Below are 20,699 nucleotides of genomic sequence, written 5' to 3'. Positions count from 1 at the left end.
GGTCTCAGTACTGAATTTCTTACAGGGAGTGTAAGCTTTGGATCCTTAAAGCTTATAACCACAGGTATTTCTGAGCTGGAGAAACCAGAGATGTAATCTCTGCTTTTGTTTCTCAAGTTTCTGCATACTTCTTTTGAAAGATAATTTGACTTCAAATACTGTATAAAGAACCTTGGACCCTGGTCTGTAGTAGAGGCTTGCAAGGTTAAAAGCACATCAAGGCACAGCTTTTCATCCCTTGTGCAAAAAAAGACTAACTACTAAATGAATCAATTGCATCAAATGCATCAGAACACTACACTTCAGCCAGAGTGCAAGGATGTTTCAAGTGGCACAGGAAAAAACCTCTTTCCTGTGTAAAACAAGAATACCCACTGTATAGATTCAGTACAGATTCTGTTCTATGATTCTGTAGTTCTATTGATAAGAATTCCTGTTGCTGTACCTCTATCCAAGTCATCCCCAAACACAGATAGAAGCTTTCTAAATTAACAAGAGACAGATCACCAATGGATTTCACACAGTCTGTGGTCACTGTCAGAACACCCCTAGGTCTTTTCACACATAGCCATGCTAGAATAAACAGTATGAAAGGAAAAGAGACTATTCAGAATCTTTAGTCTGTCTGTTTTGTGGGTTTTGTTTTGTTTTTTACTTTGGTTTCTCTTGCACCAAAGGAAATTAATAGCGGGAAGAAGGAGACAACAGGTCTCCTTAACTGTGACAACTCTCTTCCTTCAGCGGACTGGAATCATGTCTCTGTAGTGGAATCCGATGTAGCATGTAGAGAATACAAATGCTGGAAGGAATGAGCAGATGGGAACCCGCTTCCACTAACAACCTCTCAGAAGAAAACCACCCCACACACCACCTACCATCATGAAAATTCTGCTCTCAAAAGAGAATTAAAACTCAACTAAAACAAAGCTTTAAAAACATTTCAGGTGTTCAACTGAGCTTCGTTTCAGTTTCAATACTGCAAGACCTCAAAAAAATGTCCCGGACCAGAGAGAATGCCTGTTTCAGAATAAGCATTGATTTTTCAGCATACATAACATTTCCACATACCTCTAAGAGTAAAGTTGTTCAAAAGTTATTCTTAATATAATCCCAACCTTCTTTTATTGTTTCTGCATAGCCTGAGACACAACACTGTACAAACACAAGCAGCAAGTGAATACCATGAGGAAGAGGAACAAAGGGGCTTACTAGGGGAGAAAGGACTCTACCCTCAGTTCCCAAACAATACTTTTAAATAAGTAATTATATGCATCTCACATTTAAACAAAAACTATTATTATTACTTTTAAAAGCATTAGAAGTGCAATCTATTGTCACCTTCATACCTGTCATGAAGGCTTCTGGGGAGTACAAAGTGGTAGAAGTCAACTGCTGTGCACAGTAGCAATATCTACATTGATAACCATTGCTCTCAAAGCTGTTGCTGAAGTTGCAATATATTACCAAAAATTCTTTAATGTAAACTGCAGAACTTCTCTGTGTGTTTGTTTTCACACTTCTACTCTTGATTTTTTAAGCACAAAGTTAAGACAAGCTAAAAATGACGCAGGAATTCTAAACCCAGACTTACACGGACATCAGTAGCATCGCCATGCCGGATGATGCTGGCCCACGTTGTTGGCTCACTGCTGTTTTCAAAGTAGTGGAAAACCTTTAAGACTCGTTCCATGGTCCCTGGGGAACGCTCCATCCCAGTACTAAGGTGTGTCTTTGCACTTGAACTTGGCGTATGATTCAAGTTTGGGTCAAGGTAAGCTGCTGCCATGGTTTTGCTAGATGCTAGGTATCTGTCATATTCTAGGAAAATAAAACAAAAATAAATTAATTGCAATTACACCCCAATCTTTCACCAATTCATACACAGCATTTATTGGAAATCCATAAAGACTCATTTTTCAAGAACATTTAGTTGCCTTTTTTTTTTGGACTCCCCCTTAAAAAAGTTACACAGCCACGAACACAACTCACACGATGAATATCAGAGAAACCGCAAGCCCCTTGGAGCGAGAGATCTGAATCTGAATACCACAATCATATGTTTAGCAAGAACTCTTCAGTTTCTCAGGAAGTTCACCTGGGCCCCTGCAAGACCAAACAGTGCCCATGCCTGAATTCTGCCCAGTCTGGTCTCGCAAAAAGCCTCTACAGATCAGCATAAGAAAATACTGAGAGCCCAGTCACCACACTAAGAAGCTGCATACCAACACCAGGCTCTCCTGCTTAAGGCTAAGACACTGTCACATCACTCTCTCCATGTTTTTTTGGAAACCAGTGCAACTCAAAACCATCCACAGCTAAAATCATTATCCACTGCGGAACCATTAAGAACACTACTGCACCTCTACTCATCAGCTATTAAACTGAGTTTTATCATCAAGTAGGCATGCTTCCAAATTATTTGTAAGTCTGATGGCAAAAGGCACGGACCATGGTATGACTCTGCATCTCAAAGGAAAAAAAGAAAAAAACCTGCCTCTTGGCTACTGCTGCAAATTAGTCAGCCACAGGCAGATGGTGTCTGAGGAATCAATGCAGTAAAGAGAAAAAGAGCAAACAATACCTCCTCCCTCGCCTGACAGTCTCAAGCATCATTCCAGTCTGCTGGCTGGAAAGAGCAAAAAACTGCAAGGCTTTGCTCCAGGCCTTGGACAAGTGCACCAAGCTTTCTGTACCTCCTCCTCACAGCAAGTTGCCAGTGGGGAGGCAGTTTTGGAAATGTGATGTTAAAAATAAAATAAACTTGTTCTTTCTGGCACAGTACTCTGAACGCCTTTCTACTAGTAAAGCTGGCCTGCAGAAGCGGCTGGAGGAGAGTGAAGCTGCTTCAGTATCGCTACTGAGCACCTCAGCCTTGGTTTACTTTACTGCAAGACAGAAGAGAAACCCATGCCTCCAGCTCAGTTCCTGTAATGCCTCAGCAGACCTTCAGCCACCGGCCTACCACCCACCACAGTGCTCTGCTGACCTCCCCAAGAACTGGTTCAGGAAACTACGGGAAGGTGGGGGGAGAAGGTGATTAGGTTTTTCAGGGCTGGCGGTTTCACACCACAGCTGCCTGAAGTTCCCGAAAACATCAGACAAGCACAGAGGAAGAGAAGCAAAAGCAGCTGGTGGGGCAGGGGCAAGAGGTGAGACAGTCTCTCCTCCTCCAGCAACTAGCCATCAGACCAGTTCACAAGTAATGTCAAACCATACCATGAGCTCAGCTAACAGGAATCCAGCACCAGCAGTATCAATGCTTGAAATCTTCAGACTGTAGAGAGCATTGGCTGGAAGCTAAAAGACGACTTGAAGTCTAACACAATGATCTTAAAACTAGTTAATTCATACCCACGAGATAAAGAGGAAACAGTCCATCCACACAGCATGTCTTTACCTCTTGAATAAGGGGTTGAATTGCATTCATGCAAAAGAACTGTAAGAACTTAAAACTGGCTGTAGTGGGTCAGACAAAAAGCCTCTAATGTCCTGCCCTCAGGCAGGGAAGTTGGTAAAAGCAGACCAAGGAGGCACTTCAACCAAACATTCCTCCAGTTCCTGACTCTTGAGGGATTTCCCCCACCTAAGCAAGTGCTAGCTTAGTTTCATATCCCTGTTGCCTCAGTCTGGAAACTGAAGAAACCATTGTAGCTTTTGTACCTGGATTATTGTTCACTTTTCTGGTAATCAATACAAACGCATTAAGCCAAACTTATGGCCCTGTTAAAACCTTCCCTCCCATTTACCCTACACCAAGAGATCCAAGAATGCCACTTATCCCTCAGCAACAGTACTCTTTTACTTATCCCACACCTGAGCTGTTTTCATATAAACCTTGACTTAAAAGCTGAAGCAGGTACAGAAATCTCTCGTGGCAGACTAATGGCAAGACAACAAGACCATACAGGCTCCTAACTGCTGAGCTCCTCTCCTGCAAGGTTAAAATAGCCTTTGTAAAACTCCAAAGGTCTGCAGTGTGGGGAGTTTCATCAGAACAAATTTGTGCAGACAAAGCCCTTCAACGGGGCAATTGCTAAAAAATGAAATAGCAGTTTTCAGGCTCAAACACGGGGCACAACTTCTGCACATGATGTTCTGCCTCTTTCAGATCAACCCACCCTATCTCAGAGTCACTACTAAAAATATTAAGTTTTATTTCAAGCTTATGTAAATAAGCAGAAGGAAAACTTGCTACAAAACAAAGTGAGATAAGTTGTTGTTTTCTTTTAAAGGAGAACTAAAAGAAATCCTGCTTTAATATTAAGTTGCTGTATTCCATCTCCACAATATACACATTCATCAGGCTTGCTTTAGTAGAGAAAGAACAGGGAGAAAAGCTGCAGTAAAACACTGATATGAGCATTCAGAATATGTTTGACCACAGACTCCTAACATGGACTATCTACATCCTTTGGGAGCAGCAGACAGAAAAGTGATGAAACTCATCAGTTTTCTACACACAGACATGCTCTTAGATGGCATAATTTCAACAGACAAGCAAACTACTGAAATTGGGTTTTCCCATATTCAACGAGAAAAAAAATGGAATCAAACAGAGTGATTGTGCTGGGTACAAGGTACTGTCAGTTTTCACAAGGTTTTATGAAGACAGGTTCTTAAAGGTAAAACAACCTCCTGCACAGAACTGGAAAGCAGTTTCCCTTTAAAATTTGATCACTGGGTTCCCTACAACTGCTTTTAAAAAAATCCCAAAGTTTACTTTAGGAAGTACCAAAAGAACAATAATTTTGTTAGCTCAAAGTACAGAAAAACATAGCATCTCTCTTAGTATGGACCTATTACCATTCCCCTCAAACCCAGCCCTTGGGTTTGAGTTTGTAATGTGACTAAGTCTTTGCCCCAGGCCACAACTTTGTAAAACACAGCTACTCATGCAAGGGTAGTCCAACAGCTTTGCTTTTTTTTGGTTTTTTTTTAAACAAGCTGTTTGATTGTTTTACAATGCAAAAAAAGAAGCTAAGATTATGAACCTCGGATGTTTATTTATTTATGAGGGTGGTGAGATACTGGAACAACAGGTTGCATCTATGGATGCCCCACCACTGAAAACATCTGATGTGTAACCTGAGGAACCTGACTTAGTGAACTGTGTCCCTGACTGTGGCAGCAGGGTTGGACTGGAGCAACCCACGCATCGTACGACTCAACATTGTGCATGGAGACCCAATTCTGCTGGAGTTTATTGGATATTGTAGTGAAAAAAGAGCTGGGGAAAGCCCAGAACAATGGTCTAAAATTGAAGTGTGATCAGACATTTTTGCACGTGAACTTGGGTGCCAGCTAGCCCTTTCAGCTTCCAAGAGTAAGGAATATTGCTCTCCCAATGCTCCCACTCAAGAAAAATGTTCCTTATTTCTCTATACTGTGAAGACTTCTTCCAGGCTTGGGGGAGGATTCAAGTAAACCAATCCTGGTCTGCTGGTATTTAGCGAGTCTGTTAAGATGCTGCAGCTGGTACCAGATTGATTCACTGGGGTAACACACCTGAGGTTTAGGAGTGTGTATGGGAGACAGTTAAATGAGATTAGATGAAAAGCTTTTCAGAAACACTAAAAAACCAACAGCCAAACAAAGCCAACAATGTTACATTTCACAGCTTCTCAAATCAATTCTAAGAAAGGCACTATTTACCTTTTTTCCTGCTACGTTCTGCTTTTATACAATTCAGTTTTGAATACCTACCATTTAAATTATTCAGCTAGCAGTTACATTAGGAAAATATAGTAAAAGTTGGTTTATTTAAAAACCAAGACCACCCAAACAACAAACCCCACACAATGATGAGATCACTAACTGAATCCTTCTAGAAGTCACTACATATTCCATGTATCTACTAACATCAATCAGTATTATGACTTGAGTAGCACAGTCATGTTTCACTACAAACTCCTCATAGAGACTCAAACATTTCAACTAATGGCATAGTAAAAAAATAATTTAAAAACTAAATTCACTAGAAATTTATTACTAGAGAAGTTAAAGTAGTCTCACGAGGGATATTGTTTCAATGTCAATGTTATTCAGCATTAGTAGTTTGATAATGCATTACATAAGAATTTTAAAAGAAAAAAAAAAATAAATCAACAAAACCATTCCTCATCCTGGTGTTGGCAGAAGGCTAATCACAGTGTAACAAGTTCATGTTACAAAGAACCAAGCTGTAATTGTTCATACTGTGACTTCAAGTTGTCCTTCGTAGATATCACATTTTTATAGTGTTACTCAACCTCCGTATTCTGATCCTCATCTCAGGCTCCAAGGTATCAACTGAAGCCAAAACTCCTTCCAGGTAACAATTCTACAAAATACCTTGATACATCTCAATTAAAAACTACAAAAATCTCTAAGAATCTGTAAAATCTGTTTAAAAATTTAAGAATCTATGGTCAACAATCAAAAAATCAGAGTTCAATTCCTTTCTCTGATCCTGGTACAATGATTTTGCAAGACTTGAAAATATTCTGAATTGTTAAACTTTTTAAAAGAAATAAAAGCATTTTAGGTTACTTCCATCCTTGATCTATGATGCTGCTTTACCAGACTGACTGGAACGCAGCTTTGTGGAGAAGGACCTGGAGGTCTTGGGGGACATGCCAAACAAGCCAGCAACGCACCCTTGCAAAGAAGTTTATCAGCCTCCCGGGCTGTTAGGCAGAGCACTGATAGCAGGCTCAAGAGAAGTGATCCCTCCTTTTGTTTAGCACTGGTGAGGGACATCAAGAGCCCAGTGCTGTGCTCCCCAATCCAAGAGACATGAACATAATGAGGAGAGTCCAATGAAGGATCATAAAGAGTAAGGGATTTGAGCATCTGACCTACATGAAAGGCTAAGAGAGCAGGGATGGTTCAGCTTAGAGCAGACTCAGAAGGATCTTACCAATACATATAAATACCAGTGAAGACACAGCCAGATTGTTTCCAGTGCTGCCATGAAGCAATAGGCATAAGCTGACAAACTTTTTAAATGAAGGAAACTTTTGTACGGCACAGGTGAGCGAACACTGCATCACCTTGCCCAGAGACACTAAGGAGTCTCCAGCCATGGAGATAATCAAATTACAAATGGACACAACCCTGGCCAAACTGGTGTAGCTGACCCTGCTCTGAGCAGGAGTGTTGCACCAAACCATCTTCACAGGTCCCTTCCAACCTCAGCAATTCCGTGATTTTGTGATTAAGACTAAATTAAGAATTTATTTCACACTCTAAATTCCTTAGAATTATACAAAACACATCTCACAAGAGACAGGAAGCATCTCATGAATTTCAAGCTCAATCCATTTTCACAGCTTGTATTAAATCCTGCTGTCGCTCTCCTTGCGAATATTAACTTGACTATCTCAACCTCACAGAAAGTAAGGATGTTAAGCACAACTTTAACTATGCTCCCCATGACAAAGCTTGTATTTTCAGGAGCCTCTGTTGAGAGTCAGCACATTGCTGACTTCTGGTACACCATCTCTTGATATACGTCTATTTATTAAAAGACCTGGTCTCAATTCTTGCTGTGGGACTTGCAAAAAGCCTCAGTAGCACTTAAAAGACACATTTCCTTCTAAGACAACAAAGTGTCTGACACCTTGTTGATATACCTGGAGTGCCTGGTTACAGCAATAGCCCCACTCCCAGAACATGAGACAGAATGGAACACTGAAAAAGTGAAGTGGTCAAGACAGCACCCCCAGAACAAACACAAGCCACAGGAAAGAAGCTCACTTAGCATGTTTGCTGCAGCAAGGTTTTTTGCATTTGCCTGGTGTTAGCATCTTGTTACACATTTCAAGATGAAACTTTGAGGAAGCCACTACATTTGTGATTTCAAGTTAGAGACAAACAAACAGAGGTGGGAAAGGGTATTTTTTTCTATTCTCACTTTTGCCTTCAGAAATAGTAACTGCAGCTGATTTTTTAAGTCACATTGGCAAGTCTCTGCTTGCTTCCTAGTAAGCTTATTTTTTCACTCCTCTTTCTTACTGCTCATAATGATATTCAAAGGAAAAGAAAAAAAAAGCAGTAATCCTTTGTTCCATCTTAGACATCTTTTAGCTATATTTACTTTTTGAGGGCATATTTGCTGACTATATCTAAGTGCATTTATTAGTCTTGCTGCCTCTTCTCTGAGCCCCTCTTGGTCACTGCTGTCTCCCCCATCCTGCTCCAGGCATATCCGTATTTTTAATCATTTTATTTGCAGTCAAAAACATTTATCAAGGCCTCCAGGTCAAAGTATAAAGCAGCCTAGCTAGGCACATTAAAACAATTTAAAACTTGAGTTTCTAGTACCTATTTTAGTTTAAAGGGACACATCAATTACTTCATTATATCCGTGTGAAACAGAAGAACAGCTTGGCACTGGAAATTCTTCTGAATAGTTGTCTTTTTTCCCCCTGGAGAATACTGCCTGGTTACTACTTCTATGTCTCAGTACAGTTCAAAGCAGAACTGTAAAGTTTTTGTTTCTTTGCAGAGTTAAGTATTTTAGAAACACACTAGGAAAACTGCCATTAAAAAGGTAATACCAACCAATGTCAAAATAAGTTTAGCAGCAAAAGTTGCCAACACCAGAAAAATTTCAATTGTATCAGATCAATTGAAAAGGGACATATTCCATGTATAGTTGCTACTGATGCAGGCTGTCTTAAGGACTGGTCAGTCACTTTTGCTACGTGTTGCAGAAGCAGCAGCCTCTTAGTTGGGTAGCACCACACCATAAGATGCACAGAAAGAGATGGCTGAGCTATTTGTACTGTCAAGAAACAACTCAAATTTACAAAGATGTCTGTCTATCCCACGACATTCAAATCATCCTTCTCACTAACAATCCCACAGGATTAAGTCCTGACATACCTTAAACACTCAGTTTAACCCCAATTTTATTGCAACATTGCATAATCTGTGCTACCAGCAATCCCCTTTGGAGATGGCACCAATTTCTATTTTTAATATAAAAAAGTTCCATAGTGATGAAACATCAATTGCATTGGGAATACAAAAAAAGTCAGTGTCTGCATGTGCTTTAATTAGAACAGGGTATCCAGCTAGATACTTGCCTAATTTCTCAATAGCACTCTGAACCTTCACTGTGGTCCCTTGCCACCACTGAAAGCCAAGTAAACACACTAACCGCCCACTGCATTTTCTGTTGCTGATCTTTTTAGTTTCTCTGGTAAGCTGTAGAGAGTTACAGCGGTGCATTTTTCTTTTAAAAGGCAGCACAGTAATGAGCAAGTAAGAACTCTATTTTTAAAACAAAAGTTAAAATAAAAATCTGTTTTGAAGTTACATTGTTGGTTAGCAGAAGCTCTTCCTACGACCATCGAGAAAACTGAAGTATGCTATACAAGTTCAAGTAGTCTTTTCTCCACTACATACTGAAATACGGCTCTACTGAGGCCCTCCATAGTACAAGCTCTTCTTCTGAATATCTTTAAAAGTCAAGAGAAGCAGTAAAAATGTACTGTCTTCCTAGAACAGTAAAAATTAACTAGAATTAGTGGTAATGCAAGCATGGTTCTCAGAAATAACAAACTAGAAGTGCACAGAAGTAGAGGCAGATAAGGTTAGTTGAGCAAGGTATTCTGGCTATGCACCATCAGAGCTTTACACATTTGGGTTTGGCTACCATTTGGCTTTAAAACTGCCTTTCCCTGTCTTACATGCCGAGTTATATCATCCCAGCCCTAGATTTCAAAATATTGATATAGGCTTTTGATTTTTAATCTTCATTAATGAAGTTTTAACCAGAAGCACACAAGACAAAAGTCACTTAAATGCATTAACAACAGCCTATTACAACATTCAGTGACTTGTAAACAGTTTTACTTAAGCCTATTTTGGTTCAAGTGTTTTCCAAAGCCAGTAACTACAGCCTCTGGTGTACAAACAAAATTTAAGAATAAAGTCATTCAACTGATTGAAGTTCAGTGTAGGCTGACCATACTAATTCTCCTAATCACAATACTTGAGATGATGCTTCTGTGTATCTTCATGCATGGAGGAAAAAAAAAGCAGTGATTTTCACAGGTGTAGTTGAAACTGTATTGTATTTCTCCTTCCATCTTCACATAAGGTCTCTAATAGAGAGTAGTTGTGATACTCCTGGATTCCCTTAGGAATCAAAGCTATTGGCTCTTCAAGACTCTGTGCTGTGTTTGAGGACCTAAGCACCAGTCATTCTTTAGCTACACATTCATTCCTCTCCAAGCCTCTACTTTCTGCACCCAAATACAGAAGGGTAAGCAGAATTAGCTTAATTAATCAAAGCCTTCTAAATGTGGCATTTGATTTAACAGTCAAGTCAGAGGCATAATGCCTGGTAAGAAACCAGATGGTGGCCTCCAGGATTCATGCACTAACATGATCAGGAAAACAGGCAGAAGTTCAAGCCTCTACTACAATGACTAATAAGCCTCAGTACTCTGGTCAAGTCAAGCTATAAGAGGACAGAGATTCACTGTATGGCCCATTTCAAGATTTTTATTTTAAAACCCCAAAACCTGATCAAGCCTTGAAAAGACAATTTAAAACACTTCCTCTGCTCAAAACAGTACACAAGTGTCCTCTCCAGATTTCTGGAGACAATACCAATGATTCTGTATCAATTTGTTAGAGAAGAGCATTTACAGACTCTTTACCAGTGCTTTCATTCTATCCTCCCTTGGATATAGTCTCTGTCCCCACAGCCTCCCCACAAAACTAAGGACTCTGCACTGTGTGCTCCAGATCTACTAGGAAGTTGGCCCATACCAAAGGTATTTTTCAGTCTTACTGTCAGTCTACCACCTCAGGGCTACTGAGCTTCCCTTGGGCTGAAAGAAACTTAGTTAATGTACTACAGATCCTGAGGTTCAACATTTGCATGGTACTGAAAAATAAAGAAATCCTAATTTTAAGGAAAAGCTGTCATTAACTTGACTAGGATATAAAATGGGTTTAGAATAGGGCTTTCCTCAACATGCAGAAATGGGGACAGAAGACAGACAACTGTTTACAGCACAACTAATTTTAGAAGAACTGCAGGGTTTTTTCCCCTATAACCACCTCCAATGAGTATGTTGGCTCAGCCATAGTTTCAGCTTTGCATAAAATAAACCATATAATCAATGTAACCTCAGAAAGGTTAAAACTGAAGCCCAAAACTAACAGCTGCAGAGAATTCTATTTCCACCTGAGTCACTACTGCCTTAGTTTTTTTATTATAAGAATAATCCTAAACTAGGTATTAATCAGTTGAAATACATTTACTTTAGGGCTTCTTTCAAAGTTCTCTGAAAGAAAGACACAGCACTTCAAAGCATGAAAAATTAATTGCAACCCAAAGAGCTGGGTTCAATCCCCTACAGCAAGACAAGTTCCCTTACAATTAAACTGCATCATTTCCATCTCTTCGAATTGTGGGAGAAATCACGCAGAGCATCTTGCAAATACTTGACCAGAGTAAGCCTGGCCATGTCCTCTTCACTCTCTCCTCCCACAACAGGGGTTATTCTGGGTTAAAGCCACACCATGCTTCGCCTCAACAAGTGGGCAAGCCTGTTCCACTGAAGCAACTATTCTGGTTGTCTCATCCAGTCTGCCTCATATCACCTGAACAAACCCAGGTATTTATTAGTTACTGACATTTAGCTAATTTCAAACAACTTGAAGTGAGGCCAAAAAGAGCAGATAATTAAATGGCTGCTTTTTTTGGGGGGGCAGGGGGGAGGAGGTGGTCCATGGGGCAGGGAGGAAATCAGTTGTGAAATTCAGTCTTTGCACATTCTGCCCATAAGCAAGGTAATGAGCACAAACAATGACAGATCTACCTGCACTCAGGTCCAAAATTGTCAGTGTCTGCTGTACCTCATCATGAAAAGATATCAAAGGACACAAGGGATCGCTGGTGAAACAACTTCATGGTCAACAAACTTGGGCAAACCTGCAGAAATCAGGTAAGCCAGCTTCCCTAACTCCACATAAATTTAATCCTTTTCTACATATTTGATCATAAATATGAAGCTGTTTCTTTAGAGGGCATTTTCATACTATTCAATTATTTCTCTGGAAATAACAAATCAATTCCCTACCACATCACAGCATGAAACATGTCATTGGTGTACAACAATCTGACCATTTGCAGAAACAGCAGGTGGTAATAAATTAAGCTGATGTTGCACAAACAGGACACCTTCGTAAGCCAGCAATGCACAGAGCTATCAATCCGGCCTTCCTTCAAACTCTATTAGACACAAGTATTATGTGAGGGAGCTACTTAAACATATGCAAATTTTTAAAGCCTGAATATACAATCTCTTACAAGAGGATCTGTTAATTAAAAAACCTTTGCACATGACCTTCAGGAAGTAGTTTTAGGTATTTGCCATCTGTGTGCTTAATGTGCTTGCACACATTTTAAAATAAGCACTTTATGGTAGCTAGAGAAAAAACAGCCCAAAAAGTCTCCTTCAGCAAGAAGCACATGTGCTTTAATATATATGAACATGCATGCATTTCCACACAAAACCAGAATACTGAAAACACACTCTCCACACTATTTTTCTGTATTTCACAGGTCAGAGGCACTTACTGTCAACTCAAACCCCTATGCAGACGGACACAAAAGGGAAACTGACAAAGGGATAAAATATTAAGTATTCCAAACTAAGGATACAGTATTTCATTGCATTGTTAATTTTAGCCTTGAAACTTGGAAGCTCTGTCAGTGTTTAAAGGCAAAGGGTGGGTGTCTAGTATCAGTATCACACAATCTCTTACCAGCAGAACACTATGGATTACATTTATTCTATTTTAGCTACAAGGTGCATCAGAGCAGAAAAGTCAACAGAATTTCCAACACATCTTGAGTACTGTCCAGAGAAGTGCAGCTAAAATGATTAAGGAGCAAAGCAGCAGCCATGTGAGTGGAACCTAAAAAAAAGCTAAAACTCCAGCAAAGAACTTGATCAATATTTGCAGAATCCATTATAACAGATAAACTGAACCCTAAACTAATCTCCTGATCAGTTTCAATCAAAAGAACAGGACAACAGCCTGTGGAGGTAGAGAGTAGCAGCAAATTCAGAAAGTATGGATAACAGGCATATGAACGGATATTAAAACACTCTGAAAATCTCTAATGCAGTACAAGAAACACAAGGATGGGCTGCAGACAACAGTCATGCTCACATGGTCTCCTGAAAGAGTCAGAAACAGGAGATGCTGTCAAAGCAAGTGCACCACTGGTTTGATACAGTTTTACATTAAGAATGTCCATAAAAGCTTAATCTTTTGCTTCTATAGTCGACACTGAAATATGACTCTGGGTGCTTCCAGGAAGATCAGATGAAAACACAGATGTGCTCAGCTTTGTGAGCCTCCTCATGCCTTATGTCTTTATATATTATCAAGTCAGTAGCTGCCAGTGCAGGACAAGGATTTCCAGGCTTGGAAAACACTGATATCAAGTCAGAAAGCAAGTAAGAAGTCAACATTTTGATAATTTTCTTGAATAGAACACCTGAGAAAATGAAAGAATACTAGAAAAAAAGTGTATCAATGAATGCAGCAGAAAAGCCTACGCTGCGTACTCTGATCCCTTTAAGGGCTCATGCAAGCACGTATCAAAGTCATAAAGGTTGTCTAAAGCAGTATTTTCAGTGTTTGTAAAAGGAAAAGTCAACTGTTTTCCTGCACACAGTTCAAGGTTCCCTGTTTCATGTATGTTCAAATACCACTAAAGGAATGTAAGTATTGTTTCTCAGGTCTGCCTCTGTAAGACACTAAACAACTAATGTATGATTTTGTCTTAACACATTTTTACGGAGGCTTGAGGTAACTGTTCAACGACAAGTAAGTCGTCACCAGACTGAACCAGCTTAATCTGATCAATTCATCCTTGCTGCTGCCGAAGCTGTGGAGCTTGCTTCCCCTCTTCTCTCTGCCAAGCATTTCCTCATCACTCCTCCTGACTATACAGCCCTTATTTCCCTTCTGTATCCTCCTGCTGCTTCTTAAACAGGTTTTTTAGCTGCTTTTGCTTAAGACAAAAGAAATTAACCCAGGCTTCTTTTTCCCTGGGTGTTGGGGGGGGTTTAGTTTGGTTGGTTGTTCCTGGTCATCTTTTGGAGAAGAGCTCCATTTAAATGAAGTGGCTCCAGAAGAGTTCTAAAAACCTCTGGAGCCAGCACAAAGTAAACAGCAGAAGCACGTGGCTAATAGTAGGAAGGAGGATGCTTCTCGGTTTTTGGCAGCTGCAAGGTACTATATGTCAACTCACTGCTCCTGGATACATCTTGGGAGAAGGAAATAAACACATCAACAGGAGGTTGCAACCGCATTTCTCTGCACTCAAATTTAAAATTCAAGTGTCATTGTAAATGTCAGCCTTATTTTTTCCCCTCCTCCTTTAAAGACGTTTATCAGTGACTAGCTGGTACCCAGAGAACTTTGACCAACTGAACGGGCAGACCTGAAAGTGACAAAGACTCTTTAACTGTAATGTATTGAAACCACACAGAAGTATCAAGTGTCAGAATGAACAAATATAAAAAAAAGAGTAAGGGAGGAGCTGTTGAGAACAAGCAATACCTTCAAGGCCTAACGTATGTTCAGCAACAGGTTCAAAAACTGAAGCCCAGCTTCCTGGCTGAAATAACATTCACCGTCCACCACCAGTGTGTCACCTAATTCATCGCAAAGGATCCTGATGATCTACAAAGCTGTGCACACTTCCTTTAGGTTACTGATGGACTACAGTATCTATTCTTTACTGTACACACTACACAAAAAGAATGGAAACTGTGGAAAATTTCTTACATATCAATTATGAAAAATAAAGTTCTTACAATAGTTTTGTTGAACTATCAAGTTTTGTTTCTAACAGATGCAAAAAGATTGTGTATCTTGGACTAAATGTACTTTTAACTAATTTAGCATTTTTCTCAGATTTCCTAAAAGTGGAGCAACACACATTTATCTTGCACCGTTTTCCCAGTTTGAAGTGTTTATAAAGTGGACAATTATGGCTGCTTTAGTATTCAGTGCTCTTCTGACATACAGCTAGCTTCCAAAACCAAATAACAAATGAGTTCGATGGTATGATTTGCAGCATGCACCTTGAGGGTGTTATGAACTTCATGGAAAGTGTATTTATGAATCCTGAACACGTTCACAGAAATGTATCACAACTTCACTTGTCTAGCAACTTTCACTGAAGGTGAGGCTTCTGACTGGTTTCTGATGCCAATACATGAGCTGAAGGCCTTAGAGGCAAAGGAAGAAAGAAGTCTAATTGCCTATGTAACTCAAAACCATTAGTTTCCCTTTGTTTAGGAGCAGAGTGTTTACCAGCAGATTAGACAGTAGTTCTGGTACTAGGACAGGTTTTATCATTTCATAAATTCTTACCAACAAAATTCTTAATTGCAATAATATGGGTAGGGGGTAGAAGTTAATGACATTCCTGGGAACAGGACAGACAAGTAAGGCTGGTTTGTAGCCCATACAAGGCAGATGGTGACGAGTACCTGTAATTTGCACCAAAATCAACAAAGCATCTGATAGTTAACTATCATGGCACGATCTACAGATCTTCACCCAGGGACCAGTATTTAAAGAGCTGGTAGAAGCACCATATTACCGGTTAGAAATAAGCTTTTGGCCAGAGACCATTTAAACACAATAAACCAAGTAACTACAATGAATGGTAAAGGAAAAAGGTTAATTTATAATTTGCCTGGCAATGTGAATGGCAGCAGGAGCACACCTAACCTCTAATTACTTCCCAGTATTTTGTAAATGTCAAAGGATGTTTTTTAAAGATGTTCAGCATTTGTCTGAAACATGATTCCATTACATTTTAATCAGCTGCAGAATATTTCACTCAGCAAGAAGTGAGTTTCACAGATGACAGGCATTCAAAGAGAAAAGCTCACTTAAAATGCAGCTATATTCTTCTGTCAAAGACAACACTACTCAAAGGAATGATGGACACCAAAGAGAGGTGATTAGAGAGGCAAAAAGCCAAAAACAGAGCTTGATAGGCTTCAAGAACATTTTTGTTCCACCTGGACAATGAAGAAGTGTCCTCTGGGACACAGTGCACATGCAGCTCTGCTGCTGGGGTCTGGCAGATGTCACTAGTCAAGGTTTCCATCTGCACAAATGTGAAATTTGAGACATTTAAGAGTTAATAAGATTTGCTCTGAAGAAATAAGCTGCAGATTATTTTCACACTCCAGAAGGAAATGAGTTTTCCCACTTTGAGTGAAGAGAATACTTCGCTGATATAACCAGGAGCACAGAGCAGCATACTTGATGAGACATTGTGGTTTACCCTTTCAAGTAAAGAAAAGATCAACCCCCTAAACAGACACCCCCAATGCACCATCTTCCACTTAGCGTAAGGCTGTGTATTTATAACGTTTTAAGAGCAGCAAACTCTGATTCATTAACATGTAACACTAATTTCTCATTTGAGATGTCAGACTGAAAACAACCCTGCTCTTCTCTTCCTCTGAAAAACACATTTCTAACAGCAAGAACTTGAGCTGCACAGGTTCTTTTAGCACTGTACTTCATAGGAAAGAGGAGATGCATACAAAAAGGGTGTTGCTGTCAGGAAAATCAGCCCTTCAGGAACAGATGTTGGCATGTTTCTTCTCTGCAAGCACAGCCTGATCCCACTGACTCACAGATTTTGACTTCTTCCCATACCATGCTCTTGCTGAAGGTCATAAAGATGCATTGCTATCGAGATTTCTTCAGAGTTACTATGGCCAACTCGAAATGTGGAAGACTTCCCTCACTCCCAGTCTATGCTCAGTATTATTTTTTAAACTAGACAACTGAAGATTCTTCATTTTAAGCAAGCAGAAGAAATTCAAAGGTTTCAGAGAGGAAAACAACAAAACTAAATAAAAACTTGATATGGTTCCTATTTAATTCACACATACGATCTGCTAGATTATGTGTTACCTCTTAGCCATTTTCCCTTACACATTCAGTCATTTGGACAATATTTAAAATGGAGAGGAATATAGATTTTTTTAAAAATTATTTCACTGCTATGTCAGCCTTCAATTTTTCTTCTGTCCCCTGTAAAATACTTCATATATTAAAAAAGGACACACAAACCTGAAATTAGAGTTGTTGCTTTTATAAATTAAATGACAAAGGGAGGAGAATGACCAAATAGTTTATTCATTTTCCAGGTGCACAACATAAAAAAGAATATATCTCTGTGCAGCATATATTCCATTTTAAATATACAGATTTAGCTTGATGCTTTGTTTTATGAGGCATTTAGTGAAGGTATACATGGGTAAGGTACTTAAATTCTCTTGGATAGGGTTTGTCAATTCTTCCAAGAAAGGCTCCTGCTTTGTTTTAATGCAACAAAATTAAGATTAAAGGAGAGAGAACAAATTATGTTAGAAATAGTCTTAAGAACATGTTGTTTTGACAGAAAGCTCTGAACTTATAAATCATGTTATTCTAACATTTATTTAATCTACTCTTACATGCTAAACAAAACAGGTCAGAGCGATAAAACAAACATCTCTGTGACTTGAAAGGAGTGAGAAGGAAGGGAAAAGAACACAAAGAAGTAGTAATTAAAGCCAAAAATAATAGTTCATGTATAAATTCAGTGCCAAATTACACCACACTACCAATGTCAAAGAAAACATGCTATAATTAACAGATCAACAAGACTGACCCTTCTTCAGTATAAACCTTAATTTCACAAAGCAGTGACCACACCTATGGATTTCCAGGGGAACAGCAGATTTGAATCTTCAAGTGTATTTATGGTCAGTCAATAAGCACATACATGCATCATGCTAAGAAAGGAGGAAATGTTCATCACCTGAAAATACTTGGGCCTACAAACCTGTAAAAACCTGCAGTCACAATGGACACATTTTATGAGCAACTCTGTTGCTGACTGTCCTTGCGAGGACAGAGGGGTAATAGTTTACATCCTACCTACTGCCAGCTCTGAGAAATATTTTTCCCATTGGAGGAAAGGAACAAGAGAGTTTTGATATTCCATTTCCAAGAGAACTGGAAAAAACTTAATGAGCTGAGTGTAAATTGGATATAAAGAGCAAGAAAAGTCTAATAAAAAGAATAAAAAAATATTTCCTCACAAAAACCCAAACATTTATGGTAGTAAAATACAAAGAGTTACAGATTAACTCCTGTTTCATGATCATCCCAGGGCAGAAGCATCACATGTACCACAGAGATAGAAACACTAACATTCACAGTAACAGTCACATTCTCTGTCCAAGTAGTACCACACTAGCAAAAGGTAACAAATGGCTCCTGTTCCCTCAAATGCGGTGTTATTCAGAAGAACTGAAGTTTACTCAGCTTCTTGTTTATGCTCCTATGACTGAGAAGGAAAATGTTGATCGACTTAGGCATCACTGACTGATTCTTTAAATAAAAGCACGAAAATAAATCATTCTTATCAACAGCCTGTACAGACCCACAAACACATACCACAGGCAAGCACAATTAGCAGACAAGTAAAAACCACTTTCATGTGAGTCAAGATACAACAACAGAAATGCAGTTTAAAAAATCTTGGAGTAAAAAAACAAGTCACAGATAGCAAAATACAAAAGTAGTATTAAATTGAAAGGGTAAAACATTTCATGTGTCTGCACTATATTCACAGAAATACTAAATAAGCATTATGCTCTCCCTCCTCCTTTTCCTCTCTCCTAGAAAATTTTGCTAGAAAAGGCTCAACCTAACACTGCTCAGAAGAAGGAACAGCACCACTGATCAACTGATGCACAGTCTGGCCCAATGCTTACCAGAAGACATAAGGTGCTGGGCAGTTTAGCCACATCGCTGGCTAAACCAAGTAATTTGCTCTACTCTTCCTGCAGTATGACATGGGAATAATGAACATGACCTTTCTGTGTATCCAGGTGTGTACAGGGTGCGCTTGTTTCTGGTATCAGGTAATTCTCATTACCAGCTCTTTCCCACTCACTGTGACAGACACAGGTGCCTTGCAGACAGACTGGAACAGAAACTGCATTAACCACTTTGACTTTTAAGTAGTCAGCAGTTTTGGAGCAGAAACTCCAGAATTTAATTTTGCATGAACAGTAAGAACTTTGAAAATTTTGAGTTCAGAAAGTTACCTGAGGGAAGGTTTAATCACAGAAACTATTAGACACACACAACCACAACAAGTGGTACTGTGCCTACAGTAATGCCTTATGTCTCATCACCAAGGTATACCACACTTAAACTGCGCAAACCACATATAGAGCCTTCAAAAGCAGCAAGATGTGACAGACGAGAGCAGTACTCCCAAAGAATTCTTACTGCACCTTCAGATTGACAAAACATATTTAAATTATGTTTAGATGTGCAAACTCAGTGCTTTAAGCATCACACCCAACATTACTGGCCAGTGCAGGCCACACTTTGTTTCAGTAGAACTGGATCACTGCATCCAAAACCTGTAATAAATCTGTTCAGCATCACATCAATCCTACCTAACTCCCAAAATTACTCTGGAAGAAAGAACAAGCAACAGACATGTTCCTATCCAATCACTCACTATGCTTCACATCCATTTAATTTATAATTTACATTTTATACTTTATAGAATAGTATATCTATATAAAAAGTAAAAGCAGTGTTTTCAAAAGAACTTAGTTGCAGAAGTATGAAGCTGCAAATTCCTCATTTCAAGGATAGAATAGGAGCAGTGCAATGACATTTTCCTACCACTCCACAAGAAAACACCCAACATTAAGTCCTCCTGATACAACTACAGTAAAAAAACCCCTTAACATTAGGAAGCACAGATTTAGAAACACACAGAGGAAAAAAGCCTACCTTCTGCAGCAACCTACAGCTAGTTGCTGGAACATTAACAAATCGAGCTGAGAGGCACCGCTGCCTGCCCACTGCACCTCTGTGCCAGAGGACACTGTGCTCCACAGCTCAACAGGTTAGGGCACAAATTATCCATTTCTTCACCATTTGCATGATAAAAGCAGGATACCACTACAGTGCACTACAAATAGGGATGGTTGAAGCAGGACTCCCTGCCACCTGAGTAGTACCTTTACCCTCTGATAAAGGGTTAGGACACACCTGCTGCATACATAGGCTTCGCTTTTAATAGGTACAGCTATAGACAACCACGAATCAGGGACCTTTTAATTTAGCCCTTTAATTCTGACAGTATGATTCAACACTGCTGCAATCAAACACCTGAATGAACAAAATGCTGCTGTTCAAGTCAGCTGGCAATGCAGGTTGTCATATGGGAATCAGATGTTAGGACCACACTGAAAAGGCTGCCCTACTCTGAAGTATCTTTGTTGCAATTCTTCAGTTTATCTTGACCAACCATCATGTCACAGACTAGACAAAACCCCCTTTGAGTTGAACAAACTAGAATTTCAGGAATACAATTCCCACTAGATCTCCTCATAACAGTGAGGATGACAGATCATTGCTGAGTTGCAGCTGTAACAGCAGAACGCCTATAGAAGCAGCTTAAATCTTACTGCCCCTTATCTTCAGACATCAGCTGAGAAGCTTCAGGGATACCTCCAGTTCCTTCCCATTCTCTTCCTCTTCCATAATGTAGAGGATGCAGATCACCCTCACTAAGGCTGAGAAGCAAAAGTTTCACACTGTTTTCTATGCGTTTAAAA

At 39.5% G+C, this 20,699-nt stretch overlaps 1 protein-coding gene across 10 annotated transcripts in view; it reads right to left on the bottom strand.

Annotated features, from left to right (window-relative positions):
* PTK2 (protein tyrosine kinase 2) overlaps positions 1 to 20,699 on the bottom strand; it is a 195,015-nt gene that overhangs the window by 114,067 nt on the left and 60,249 nt on the right. For all 10 annotated transcript variants that reach the window (XM_054167180.1, XM_054167181.1, XM_054167182.1 and 7 more), the window contains one exon: positions 1,592 to 1,818. In XM_054167180.1, coding sequence (XP_054023155.1) covers positions 1,592 to 1,786 — 195 coding nt within the window. In that variant the 5' untranslated portion in view covers positions 1,787 to 1,818. The remainder of the gene's footprint in view (positions 1 to 1,591; positions 1,819 to 20,699) is intronic.

The sequence above is a fragment of the Dryobates pubescens genome, chromosome 14 (genome assembly GCF_014839835.1).
Source record: "Dryobates pubescens isolate bDryPub1 chromosome 14, bDryPub1.pri, whole genome shotgun sequence".
Taxonomy (NCBI): domain Eukaryota; kingdom Metazoa; phylum Chordata; class Aves; order Piciformes; family Picidae; genus Dryobates; species Dryobates pubescens.
The sequence above is the reverse complement of the archived record's forward strand: the minus strand, read 5'-3'. Positions and strand labels throughout refer to the sequence as shown.